Source organism: Aedes aegypti, chromosome 2 (assembly GCF_002204515.2).
Source record: "Aedes aegypti strain LVP_AGWG chromosome 2, AaegL5.0 Primary Assembly, whole genome shotgun sequence".
Classification (NCBI taxonomy): Eukaryota; Metazoa; Arthropoda; class Insecta; order Diptera; family Culicidae; genus Aedes; species Aedes aegypti.
The window spans coordinates 246,597,300-246,610,236 of NC_035108.1; the positions used below are offsets into that span (position 1 = coordinate 246,597,300).

Below are 12,937 nucleotides of genomic sequence, written 5' to 3' on the forward strand. Positions count from 1 at the left end.
GCTCCTGGGAGCTTCTTTCAGCTCCGCTGGAAGCTTCTTTTAGCACGACAATGTTTGTTTTCAGAAGTTAGGAAAAGTCAAACAATTTCAGATTTCTAAATATTTTCTACGCAAAGTTACAGCTTCTTTGGCCTAAAATGACCCCAATGCACATGGAAGATTAAAACGGCAATATTTTTAAAAGAGGGATACATTTAAAAAATATCCTTCAGTTAAACATAAAAATCAATTTGTTTATATTAATTTTAAGTCTTGATAATTTGAAGAATCTCAACTATACGATTTCCATTACCCACTTGCCCCACGTTACCTTAATGACGAAAAAAGAAAGGTATGTGTATATTAAAACTATATAAAACAGGATTAAGGTTTTATGCTTACACTTGTAGCAATGAACTATCCATAGTTTGTTTGAAAATTACATGAAACGAGCTCACCAGTTGGTAATCCATCCTCGACTCGACGAATATTTTTTCGCACTCGCACAACGCGTATCGAACACGATTGATTTGGATGCCATCGTGCATCCCACAGGAGCATGCAACAGAACCAACGGATCAAACACTACGCTGAAGGAAATTGGATATGATGACAGAAAGAATAACTCCAAAATCGCAGTTTGCTACCAGCATTTTTTGTTTGTATTTCTTTTATCATGGTACAAATAGTTCCAACCAATTATATGACATCGGACAAAAATGCGTAGAATCGAGCGTACAGGTTTCGTAAGATTCCTTCTCAAACAGATTATACATGCTTCCATATACTCATAAAATTTAATATATATCTTCGTGTTTCTTAAATATAATCAGATATAAAACAAATTTTTTCACAGAATAAAACACATTGTCTATGAGTCCCCGTTTAGTTTCATGCACAATAAGTAGTTGCACTGTCCAGCTTTGTTGTTTTTTCATCATCGCTCTAATTATCTAGCACGAACGACAGACTTTTAGCCCCGTTCGGTACGCGAGATTTGATTTTAAAAATGTCGCTTTCATCTCTTTCTCTACTTGTTTTATTTGTCTTTACTAACAATGATTAAAAGTTTCCTGCTTTACTTTCGAGTTGTACGGATAGGTACGAGCGTTTGATTTTGATTTCTACGAAGCGAGGGATTATAGCAAGGAAGGAAGGAGCCTTGAAACAAATGTGTCTCTCTCAAGTAGGGAACAACAATGTACAATCAATCAATATAATGACACCACATCGGTTTTTTTTACTTTCGGCTTAGTACTTACTAACAAACTATCAACGATGCTGCTGTTCTCATGCGAGATTGTTAGAAGAAGGCCCAGCACTACCACTCGTGACCTGCTGTTGGCCTCCACCGTTGCCGACAACGGTTGCAACACTGGCACCTAGACTCTGCTCCTGCAGTTCGATCTTTATCCGTATATCTTCGCGCTTCTGTTGGATTTGCAACAGCTCTTCGCTGAGGTCGCTACATATCCTCAACAGCAGCAGGTTCTGCTCCTTGAGATGTTTCAACACGTCCGGTCCGTTGGCAACTTCAGTGTTCTTAAAACGCACCTGCCGCAGATTGTCGCTGAGTGCCGAGATGCGCTTCTCGTAGTCAAGCGAGGAAGATTCGACACTTCGCGAGGCGACCAACGGTGGCGGAGGCTGTGGTGGCGATTGAGATCCCCGCGAATGTGACTGCTGCTGAGGTTTCCGGTACACCTCGAACGCACTCGGGCCGCTCACGATGAACCAGGAGCTGGAAAGACTGCCCCGCGGAGTTGTGTGCTGCTGTGCGGCCACCGCAGCTGAGCCCGTCGTCATATTGCCACTGGCGTCCAAATGGATGGTTGTAACGTTGTTTTCCGCGGAAACCTGCGATTTGGTAGAAGGGAAAAGTGTCATTATTTTTACGAAATATGATAGTAAGTGTAGTTTGGTAAATGCTGGGCATGGCGTACAATTGATACTTGGCGTATCTAAAGGGAAAAAGTTCTGATGAACCTTCATAAAAACCACAAAAATTCGAATGCAACTCTGTCAAAGCGACCGGTGCCGCTTAAAGTACCAAAGCACCCTAGGCCAAACTTACAGGAGTGCCAACCAGCACATCAGGATTGATGCTAACAAGATCCTGATTATAGCATACTGGTCGCGACACAAACGGACAACGCATGTAACTACGAGTAGGAGTGCTTCCCAATTGGGACTAACGTGTCGGGTGATACTGGCCAAATACGTCGCCTGGTTGTTCAAACTCGGCGGAAGTACAGTCACCCCACAGAAAATATGTTTTAGGGGTGATCGGGGCAATATGGGCCGCACGTCAATGGAAAACGTCATGGAATGCATAGAAAAACAACAAAAATTATGGTTTAAATGCAAGTGACTTGTACTATAAAATTTTATCTTCCATGTTATGTCGATAATTAATGTTAACATCAACTTGCAAATTATTTCAAAAACTTTTTGGAAAACCATGTTTTTCTACGTGGTCACCAACCATTATGAGCATTATGAGCCACCCTACGGGGCAGTATGAGCCTCCTCATTCAATCGAATGCTTTCTATTTAAAACTAACAGTATAGAGAAGAGTTAATAGTGAAGAGTACATTATTGGAAAGGAAATTGCTTGCAATTATTGATTCTAGCGGGTTATTTTTTAAAGATACATAATACATAGTAAACAGACCATGTTATACTAGTACTAAATTGAGATTTTTGGTTCAACGTATTTTCTAGCAAAGTGTTCCACTTGTAATGGTGCATAAAGATGACTATGCAGTAAAAAAAATCTGGCATATTTAGGCAATGCATTTTTATGTTCAAAACATGGTTTGTTTTGCTTAAATCTAGGTGGCTCATTTTGCCCCGCCCCTTCATCTTGAAAATAATATATTGTTTTTCAATAATTTTGTTTACGAACAAATCTGATTTCGCTCACGAACGGTTCATTATGATCAGAAGTTTCAATGGATTGGTAAAATTTACCAGAATTATAAATATAATTGTCTTATAAGCTTAATTAAAAACTGCCAAAATTATAAGCTTTTCATGACGAAGGACAAATTTGTACATTTTTGTAAATATCTTGAGTGTTCAAACGAATATTCTTACGGTTTTTATTGTGGTGGCTATTTGAGGCATCCTTTAGCAGATCATAATGACACTAGACATTAAAACACTGTTTTTGAGGTCAAAACCGGGGTGGCTCATATTGCCCCGTCTGTTCATATTGCCCCATTGCCCCTAATCGCCTATGCGCGCAACCGCTCCATCCTGGCAAGAAATGTCCAGATTCATCACATCTGTAATTTTTTGATATAATATACAATTTTATTTTGTCTTTTGAACGCCGTCAAAAGATATTTTTTATGTTTTCCCCAATCAGAGATATTCACAATCAAAGTAGGCATGTTTTTGAGAGAAAAACAACAATAACTCCTAAACGGAAGGAGATAGCGAGTTTCTTTACTCACCAAATTACGCATTTTTCAAAGTTCTAAGAGTGTTTCATAGACTACTTTGATGAAAAATTTGAATTGAAAACTCTAGAGCCAGAAAACCAGTTTTGTTCGGACCACCCTATGTCACCGTAGGAAAAAAGCTCTAAATCAGTCAATTTAAGAGATACAAAAAAACTTTTTTGGCAAAGTTGCTTGAAATTGAATGGTCTATAACTTTGCTGAAGCATGTATAATATAATTTCTACAAATAAGAAAGTTAGTTACACAATTTCTATGAAAATGTGGTCCACCCTAATTTTCAATAACATCAAACAAAGGGCTTAACTTATACAAACAACTTTGTAGAAGACCATTTTTGTCTAATGTTTCATTCTAAAGCTCAAAATGCATCTTTCCGCGTAAAACTGATTCCTGGACCATAGTGAACTGTGGGGTGGCTGTAGGTTCCGTTGCCATTACCTGACTTGCGTCGATCCGGCTCTGAACATAGTATCCTATGAAGGACTATGCCAACCCAAGCATGACCTCCCTGCTTACATGGGACCACAAAGGCCACTATTACAGCGGAGATAGATATCTGCTTTAAGGGGAACCCCGGCTAAGGTTCTCGCCAAGCAAGGAGGAGACCAATATCAACTTAAGTGAGAACATTGTGTGCAAAAGCCTAGACACTGTGTGCAACAGGTGAGATCTGCGATGGCCCGGTGCTAATCGAGGCCATGGATCGCAACAGGTAGTAGGTAGTACCTTTCGAAAATGTGGGTGACTGCCGAGCAACTCTATGTCATCGTTTTACTTTGTTAAGTGCAAGATCAAAATCAGCAAGGAATTCAAAACAAGTTTATTGAAATTGCGGCAATCAGTCCTAGCTGCAAAGCAGGACAATGAGAAAGTTAAGGCACAACATGGCAAGGTAGAAGGCAATAAAGACACTAAATCGTGCCATACTGAATTGCTTTCCTTCACAGGCAACGCGAATATATCAGACGATATTATTCGATACGCGATGCGAAAGAGGGGATCATCCGAGGATGCACACGTGGCGAAAAGACGCATGATTACTAAGGGAAAAGTGAACTACGCGGCCGTCCTCCAAAGCGCAAAAGCTGGCACGAGCCAAGCTCCGCGATCAAGAGGACATGGAAACAATGGAGAGGCCAACACCAAGTCTAAAGCCAAGAAAAAAGAGCCACGGGATAGCCCAAACCATTCAGTGCATCCACAAGAGCCACGGGATACGATTTGGAAAGAAGAAATTAAGGAGAAAACCAGAAATGGCGACCAACAATAATCCTAAACCGAATACAGTGATACGTAGGAACTTACGCGAGGCCCTCGATATCAAAGCGAAGGAGGCGAAAAACGCCGAGGTTCTGAAGGTGATGCGAAGCACGGAAACATCCTTTCTTTTGGCTGTCTTGGTAGTGTTATTCGAACAACACGCCAAGCCGCACCCACAGGGGACGTTAGCCAGAAGGAAGGACGTTTCAAGTAATACTGTTTCATATGGTAAACCCTAGACTGGCCCAGCTCAGTATGGGGGTAAAATAAAATTGTATACTTCCACGGGGCACCCCCAAGGATTGTTCTTTAGGGTTAGAGGAAAACTTCCTGAAATTTTCAGATAATTTGGTCGATCCATGAGCTGGCGCATTTGAATTGAAAATAATATGTATGTACTTGATAGTTGTACAGTGAAAGCGATAGTTGTGGAGTCGGAAAGAAAGCTGCACAGTGGTTCAAAATAGTAGATTTTCGTGCGACTGTTCAACTATTAGAAAAATGACTGAGGCAAAAATTACTTTTGATCGGTTGAACGACTTCAACTGGGCGACTTGGCGGTTTAGGATGGAGCTGATGTTGATGAAAGAAGATTTGTGGTCAACGGTAAAGGATTCCAAACCTATGCCAGTAGATGTCACATCAGCGTGGACGAGGAAGGATGAGAAGGCTAGAGAAATGATAGGATTGAAGCTTGAGGATGGTCAGTTGAGTCACGTCATGGACGCTGTCAGTGCTAATGATATGTGGGAGAGGCTCAAGAGCTACCATGAGCGTGGGTCGTTGTCGAATAAGGTTCATGTTTTGCGAAGACTTTGCTCGATGCGGCTTGATGAAGGCGGAAATGTGTCGAATCATTTGATGGAAGCTTCTGAGTTAGTACATCGTTTGACAAACTTGAGAGAGTCCCTAAAAGAGCATTTGGTTGTAGCGATTCTGCTGTCAAGCTTGCCTGAATCATATAACTCGCTTATAACCGCTCTTGAAGGCCGTCCGGAAGGAGATCTTAAATTAGACTATGTTAAAGGAAAGCTGCTGGATGAATGGAGAAGGAAAAGCGAGATCCGGAAACAGGAAGATGAGAGAGCGATGAAATTAACAGTGCACTATGAAGGCCGGAGAAATGTAGTTCGGACCTGCTACAACTGTGGACGAGCTGGTCATTTGAAAAGGAATAGTACAGAAGAGGTGAACCCGCCTAAGGCTGAAAGCCTCTATAATAAAGAAAATCAAATCAGGAATAGTACAGAATGGTTGGAAGAAATAAGAAGAAAAGAGAAGAAGAAACATGGCAAGGAAGAAGTGTTGACAGTGCAGCATCCGGATCCGGAGAGGGATAGAAGTAGAGGAGTGTGCTTTGCGACGACTACGGGTAGTGATGTTTTGAACAAGGAAAGCTGGATCATCGACACGGGATGCACGCAGCATATGACTGGTTCAGTACGAAATTTCACCGATAGGATTCAATGGAATGAGAAGATTTTGTTAGCGGAAAATGAGAAGATTTTGTTGCCAAATCGCAAAGGACGGTGTAGTGGTTATTGTAGGAAACAAAATCGATTTTTTGTATTATCTGACACAGTAGGGCTTTCACGTCGGTCTTGGAATTAGGCCAGGAGGAGCAAGAAAGATTGAGTGGGCTGCACTAAGGAGGAGTGTTGTAGTGTAGTGTCAGCCCCCTGGTAATGTTGTTGAAAGACAAGTGGAATGACGATGACAACTGACCCTAAGTGTATGTATGTGTATTGAACTGACGAAACATATGTGTTATGATTATAGAGCTTAGTGACATTTGAACACACGTAGAATAGCAATAGTATACGCTTGTCATACACAGTTTGTTTTTGTTTTCCTCAAAGAAACTTACATACCCTTTCCGGACTCATCAAAATGCATATGGGAATATTACCCAATTTGAAAAAATTATACCCGAATTCTGGGTGTTTTTCTAGACAGAGTGCATATTGTTTTCCTCTAAGGTTCACAACTACTTCTACACTAGGGCACCCATACCATTCGGCGTGATAACCACTATTAGTTCGTACTAGTTTGTTGTCCTGAATAGATGTTAAGAAACCGTAATCCGTAGTGTACTTTCTTTGCTATCACGCGAATCCCGGGATGTTGGTAAATCGGATTGTCTTCTGTTCCGCTGTGCCTTGGGTATCCAACAGTATCATGATTAAAATTGATAAAGTTGGGGTTTTTACTATCTGAAGTAGGTAGATTTGTTTAGCTCATGCACTACTGCTTTGTATTTCATCAACATAGTCACTAAGCGCATCATAGCCGCTTATGACGCTGATTTAGAATAAGGTACCCCGGGGCAAGTGGGACATAAAAAAACGATAGTTCAAACAGATTGTTCAATTTGATTGATTTTACGGCAACAGACCCGGCAACGAATAAAGGACAACGATTGGAAAGTTGGATATTGGAACGTGAGAACTTTGAATGAACCCGCGCGTGTTGGGCTCCTGGCTCGTGAACTGCGGAATGTCGGCGTGAACGTGGCAGCTATCCAGACCCCAGGCAGGACCCCATCGCCAACACTTCATTCAAGTACCACATCTACTACAGCGGTGGCGACAGAGCAGAACGTGGAATTGGCTTCATAGTGATTGGGAAGCAGATGAAGCGAGTTATTCGGTGGAAACCGGTAAGCGACCGAATCTGTGTGTTGAGAATGAAGGGCAAGTTCTTCAACTACAGCCTGATCAGCAAATATGCGCCAACGAACGATAAGCCCGATGACATGAAGGATGAGTTCTATGAGAGCCTGGATAAGGCCTACGGAGAGTGACCAAAACAAGACGTCAAGATAGTCATCGGCGATGCAAATGCGCAGATCGGGAAAGAAGATTTCTTCCGAACCGTCATTGGAACGGAAAGCCATCATTCCAATTACCAATAATAATGGCCTGCGGCTAGTAACCTTCGCTGCTGCTAGAGGGATGGCAATCAGCAGTACCTACTTTGCACGAAAGAATATCCGCAAACACACCTGGCGACACCCGAGTGGCGATGCCTGATCCCAAATAGACCACGTGCTAGTTGATGGGCGACATTTCTCAGATGTCATGGATGTCAGGACCTTCCGAGGCCCTAATATCGACTCGGATCATTATCTCGTTGTAGATAAAATTCGGGCGCGGTTATCCGTCAGCAACAACCAGGTAATACCGTCAGTAACTAGACGAGCAGTTGGGAAGAATCAACGTTGCTGGAGACGCACAGTGCTTCGTGCCTTGGACAAAAGTCAAAAAATCAACTTTCATATTCCACCGAATCAAGTAGGCCATGATGTTAACACATGTTTTGAGCGTGTAGTACAGATACTAGAAAGTTCGTGCGCTTTTCAAAACAAACCAAAACACCACGTGTTGACATGTTGTTTCATCATTATATATTATTCATTGTTTTCGTGTCAATCTAATCCCTCTTCAATTCGCTTTATTCCCATTCTGATTATTTTTTCAAAGTGAAAACCGTTATGGACCGTGTTGAAACAAGTAAGTAGGAGTCATTCCATTTAATTTTCTGGGATATATTCTAACAGTTGTAGAAAAAGATGCTTCTGAGCTATAAGCTCTTCAATACAGAAGAAAATTAAAACACTAAATCTTCTTTTTGCCCATACAAAAAAGTACCTCAAAGTACCTTTCTGAAATCCACTTTCAAATAAAATTTGAAGTATTTTTTAAATTCTGGAAGTGATTCCAGCTGCATATGTTTGCCGATTGTATGTCATCTTATGATTTTAAGATTATACTGCCACAATCATTAATAAAGTTTGTTTCGAGCTGTGGTTTACTGCCGTTCCATCCAATCAAAAAAATCATGTTCTGAATGCCATGTACAGTTGTTATGGCACTGATTCTTTCTCCGAGATATTTGAGAACGAGCTAAAGACGTTTTGAAAATTTTATTGCTGCAATATAAACCAAAAGTGGGCTAAATGTGGACGATCATACAAAATTTTCGTGAAGCAAAACTCCGACTGTATGTATCAAATTCTTCGAGTGATCAAGGGAGGGATCAAGTACAGGTCATGACTGCAGTACAGGCGTTAGCTTTGTACATTGATTTAGATCTGTCGGAGTGAAAGTACACTTTGCTTAGCAACACTTTGAACGAATTACATCCGAAGTTGCTTCCTAGCCGTTATGCGCTGAGGCAGGAGAAACAAAAAAAAATCCGAAACCGATTTCTGCATCAGAAACAAGTGGGGCTTCGATGGAAGTTCGGGACACAGCATGTAAAAACAAACATTTACGGAAACGGGAAAACCGGATGAAAGTTTGCTGACCAATGGTCAGCAGTCGCGATGGTTCCGTTGATTATGACTGAAACAAATGGAAATCAATCCCTCTGGTCAACTCCTCTACCCGGATCGACTTTTTGTTGCAGACCACACAGGTTTATGTTTATCAAAGAAGATACTGGAGCTGTTCTGAAAATTAAAGTTGGCAGCAACTCATAAGTTGTTAAGGGAAAATCGGTTGAAACATACCAGAAAGTCATCAAGAATAAACAGTAACAAGGAGTTGATGAATTATATGCTCCTCTGCACAGACCCATCAATATCCGAAAAGAGAAAAAATGTTTCTAAAAATCATCAAACAGAAATCCACGACATTTCAACTTTATTTGTAAATAAAGAAGATAATGATTCGATTGATCTGTTCTCGGATGAATAATAGCTCGTAAATGAATTGTGTTGCCAATAAAAAGAAATTTTATGTAACCTTTTTTATTGGGTTTCATTTTATTCACTATCAATTTGTGTGATTTGTGCTAACGTAAGAACAACACGACATTCACGAAACGCGACGCGAGACAAGACATTACACTTATAGTTCTTACTAACGTCAAGAAAGCTTAAAAATTACCTTTCTGTCGACAGAAAGGTAATTTTTAAGCTTTCTTGACGTTAGTAAGAACTATAAGTGTTATGTCTTGTCTCGCGTCGCGTTTCGTTCATTTTATTCGTTTGGATAATCAGTACTTCAATATTTATACAAAAAGTTGGTTATTGAGACACTTTTATGGTTACGCATGTCACATACATCATTTATGCAAACAACTCAAGTACTTTTCACACTTTTTTATTTTGAACATTTATTATAAAGCGAGCACTGTTCTATGGTGTCAAATGTAAAACTTGAAGTATAAGCCACTTATGCTATTACTGATGCAACATGTGTCAGTCATGCCAATAATGATGTTTTTTGTGTATAAGGCCTTCCTCCTCAACAGCGTAGGGCAAAACCGCATAAAACAACCTGTTATGACTTTTGTCCCCAAGTGCCATACGTTCGAAGCACTGTGAGACGTCGACAGCCTGTGGGACCCTATCCACGAAGCTGTGACAACAACGGCACGGGATGTGCTCGGCACTGGTCAACGACGAAGATTCGATGAAGAGTGACAGACATGAAGAATGTCGCCAGAAGCCGTATGCTTGTGGCCGGTACCCGACAGAACAGAGAGCGGTACAGGGCAGCGAGAGCCGACGAAAAGCGAATCCACCGCAGAAAGAAAAGGCAGCACGAAGAAAGTGTGGTAGCTGACGCTCAAGAAAGCGTGAACCGGAATGATATGCGGAGATTCTATGCAACGGTCAATGGTGCGCGGCACAACACCGTACCAGTGCCCGCCATGTGCAATGATCGAGAAGGGAATTTGCTGACCGATAAAACGGCGGTGGCTGCCAGCTGGAAGGAGCACTTGCAGCAATTGTTGAACGGTGGAAATGGAAATGTAGCGAGGAACAGGATGAACATAGATGACGACGATCAAGCTGTGGACCCACCGAAATTCTGTCGCGCATCCTGTTTAACAGACTGCGACAGCTCGAGGAGTCCTTCGTCGGCGAATACCAAGCTGGTTTTCGTGAGGGCCGTTCGACAACGGACCAGATGTTTAGCTTGCGAATGATCCTAGACAAATTCCGGGAGTATAACTTGCAGACACACCATCTGTTTATTGATTTCAAGGCGGCGTACGACTTAGTGAAAAGAAATGAGCTTTGGCAGATAATGTCTGAAAATGGTTTTCCGGCGAAACTAATTAGGCTGATACGTGCTACGCAGGATGATTCGAAATCTAGTGTTCGGATCGCAGACGAGGTGTCAACGAGGTCAGTGGAAGAGGCCTTCGTGCCTCTGAAGAGGGAGACAGCGAGGATAGGCCTGACTATTAATTCTACCAAAACGAAGTACATGGCTGCAGGTAGAGATAGAGTCAGGCATGTCCTTTTCAAAATTTAAAATGGTAAGTTTTGTATTTCATATTGATTTGACAACGAAGTTTTACATTGTTTTGGATTGTTCTTTTTTCAGTTTGCAGAATATACCCAAAAAATTAGAAGCGGACTATTGAAAACAGTTGGGATCGAATCTTTGAGATTAAAACCTTATTGGCAATGAAAAGTAAGTTTAAGCTGTTTATGAACAATTATTACTGAACAGAACATGTTAACTCCGAATTTGAATTTCGTTTATTTTGTAGGAGAATGCAAGGACACCCGACTCCGCGTACGGCAATGCATTAAGCAAGATACTGGGCCCTTTCATAAGTGGACAAACAAAAGGAATTAAACATAAGAAGTTATTAATACTAACATATGAATAGTGAATTTGAAATATATAAGGCCAAATTTATAAAAAAACAACTTACGTTATTTATTAGTATCTAGTATCAATTATTCAAAGTATCACTAAAAAGTACATTGAACGCACTTAGAAGATACTGATCTTACATATAAATATTCAGTTTTATTACGATAGCCTATACTAGATATGCAAATGATATTGACCTACGCACACTGACATGGATACAGAAAAGCCATCTCATATGTTACGCATATAACTTCGAACATACATTTTCATAGTATGGTGACATTCATAGGAAAATCTAATAGTGCACATTTATATGACTACCATATAGCATCTAACGAAGGAGTTGGCTCAGTGTAGGAAGTCGATGCCGATTATGGATCCTTTGCGTATTATGGACCCCCTACAGAAAAACATAACATTAATACTCGAAGCAACCTTATTCCTTTGAAAATCCACCGGGGGAACTTCGATTGCATTGTTAATCAGCAATTTCAGGCAAAATATTTGGTCTGAGGTGTAAAAATACAGATAGTTGATCAGTTTTGTAAATAAAACCACACAAGATGGCTGTTTCGGCATGGAATGGACTGTAAATTCACTACGCGACTTGGACTACGGGTTTTCCGGAAATAAAGGTAAAATTGCACGCGACTTCGGAAAGGAAATACAAAAACGTTTATTCACGTTGATGACGGACTACAAACTAAACTTTTTTGCTTTTAGCAAGCGGTGGTTACCGCGCTTTTTCAGTCCCAGTGGAAAATACATTAGTGACAAGTAATAGCTTCGAAAATAATACGGCGATCGTACGAGGGGCGGTACGATGGCCTATAATTAGCATTTCCAGGTGGGTCCAGAATAGGCACGTTGACAGCGGCCGGATTACATGGCAATCAAATGGAGGTTTCATAATAAGAAACGTCAAATTTGTAAATTTTCCTATGGACCTATGCATGGGTTCATTTTTTGACGTTTTAGCGGTGCCGTATTATTAACGTGACCATGGAAACCAGTGAATTCGGCACCGCTCAAAAGTCAAATTAGTGAACTCGTGCATCGGTTCATTATGGGCACAGGCGGGGTCCATAATAGGCATAAGGACACCAGTTTTCCAAATGAATATTTCACGAGCTAAATCGAATGATTTTGTGTGTTTTAAAAGTGCACTATGATGCTATGAAGTAAAGACACTGAATTTGTTGATAGGCTGCACAAAACGAGTATCCATTCATGATATAATTGCAGGAAAGCGTCGAGAATGAATCTCGGCTGCGTGCAAATTTTGCTCATCCAGCAATCACGTCCTTTTTATATTACATTTGTTTTGGTTCTCCAATGAAAGAATCTTTGAGCAAACCTTCTGCTTAGTTTTTTGGTTCATTTTGCAAAATCGGCACGATGTTTTTCTCCACTGATCGTAACAGATTCAATAGGCGATTTTACACTGTTTTTCCCTTATAATCTAAACAGGTTCCTTGATAGATTTTTTCAATGTCTGATGAGAGAATTGGATGAACATTTGATTAGAATATTATAGTGTAATTATTGCACCCCATTCAACTATATCCTTATTCACGCTAAACTTGTCACGCTCAGAAATGAGT

General features: G+C 40.7%; 1 protein-coding gene across 16 annotated transcripts in view; it reads right to left on the reverse strand.

The window, feature by feature from the left end:
- Window positions 1-612: 612 nt before the first annotated feature.
- Window positions 613-12,937, reverse strand: part of LOC5571941 (ralBP1-associated Eps domain-containing protein 1) — a 53,546-nt gene continuing 41,221 nt past the window's right edge. For all 16 annotated transcript variants that reach the window (XM_021844733.1, XM_021844726.1, XM_021844734.1 and 13 more), the window contains one exon: window positions 613-1,836. In XM_021844733.1, the coding sequence (XP_021700425.1) occupies window positions 1,270-1,836 (567 nt within the window). In that variant the 3' untranslated portion in view covers window positions 613-1,269. The remainder of the gene's footprint in view (window positions 1,837-12,937) is intronic.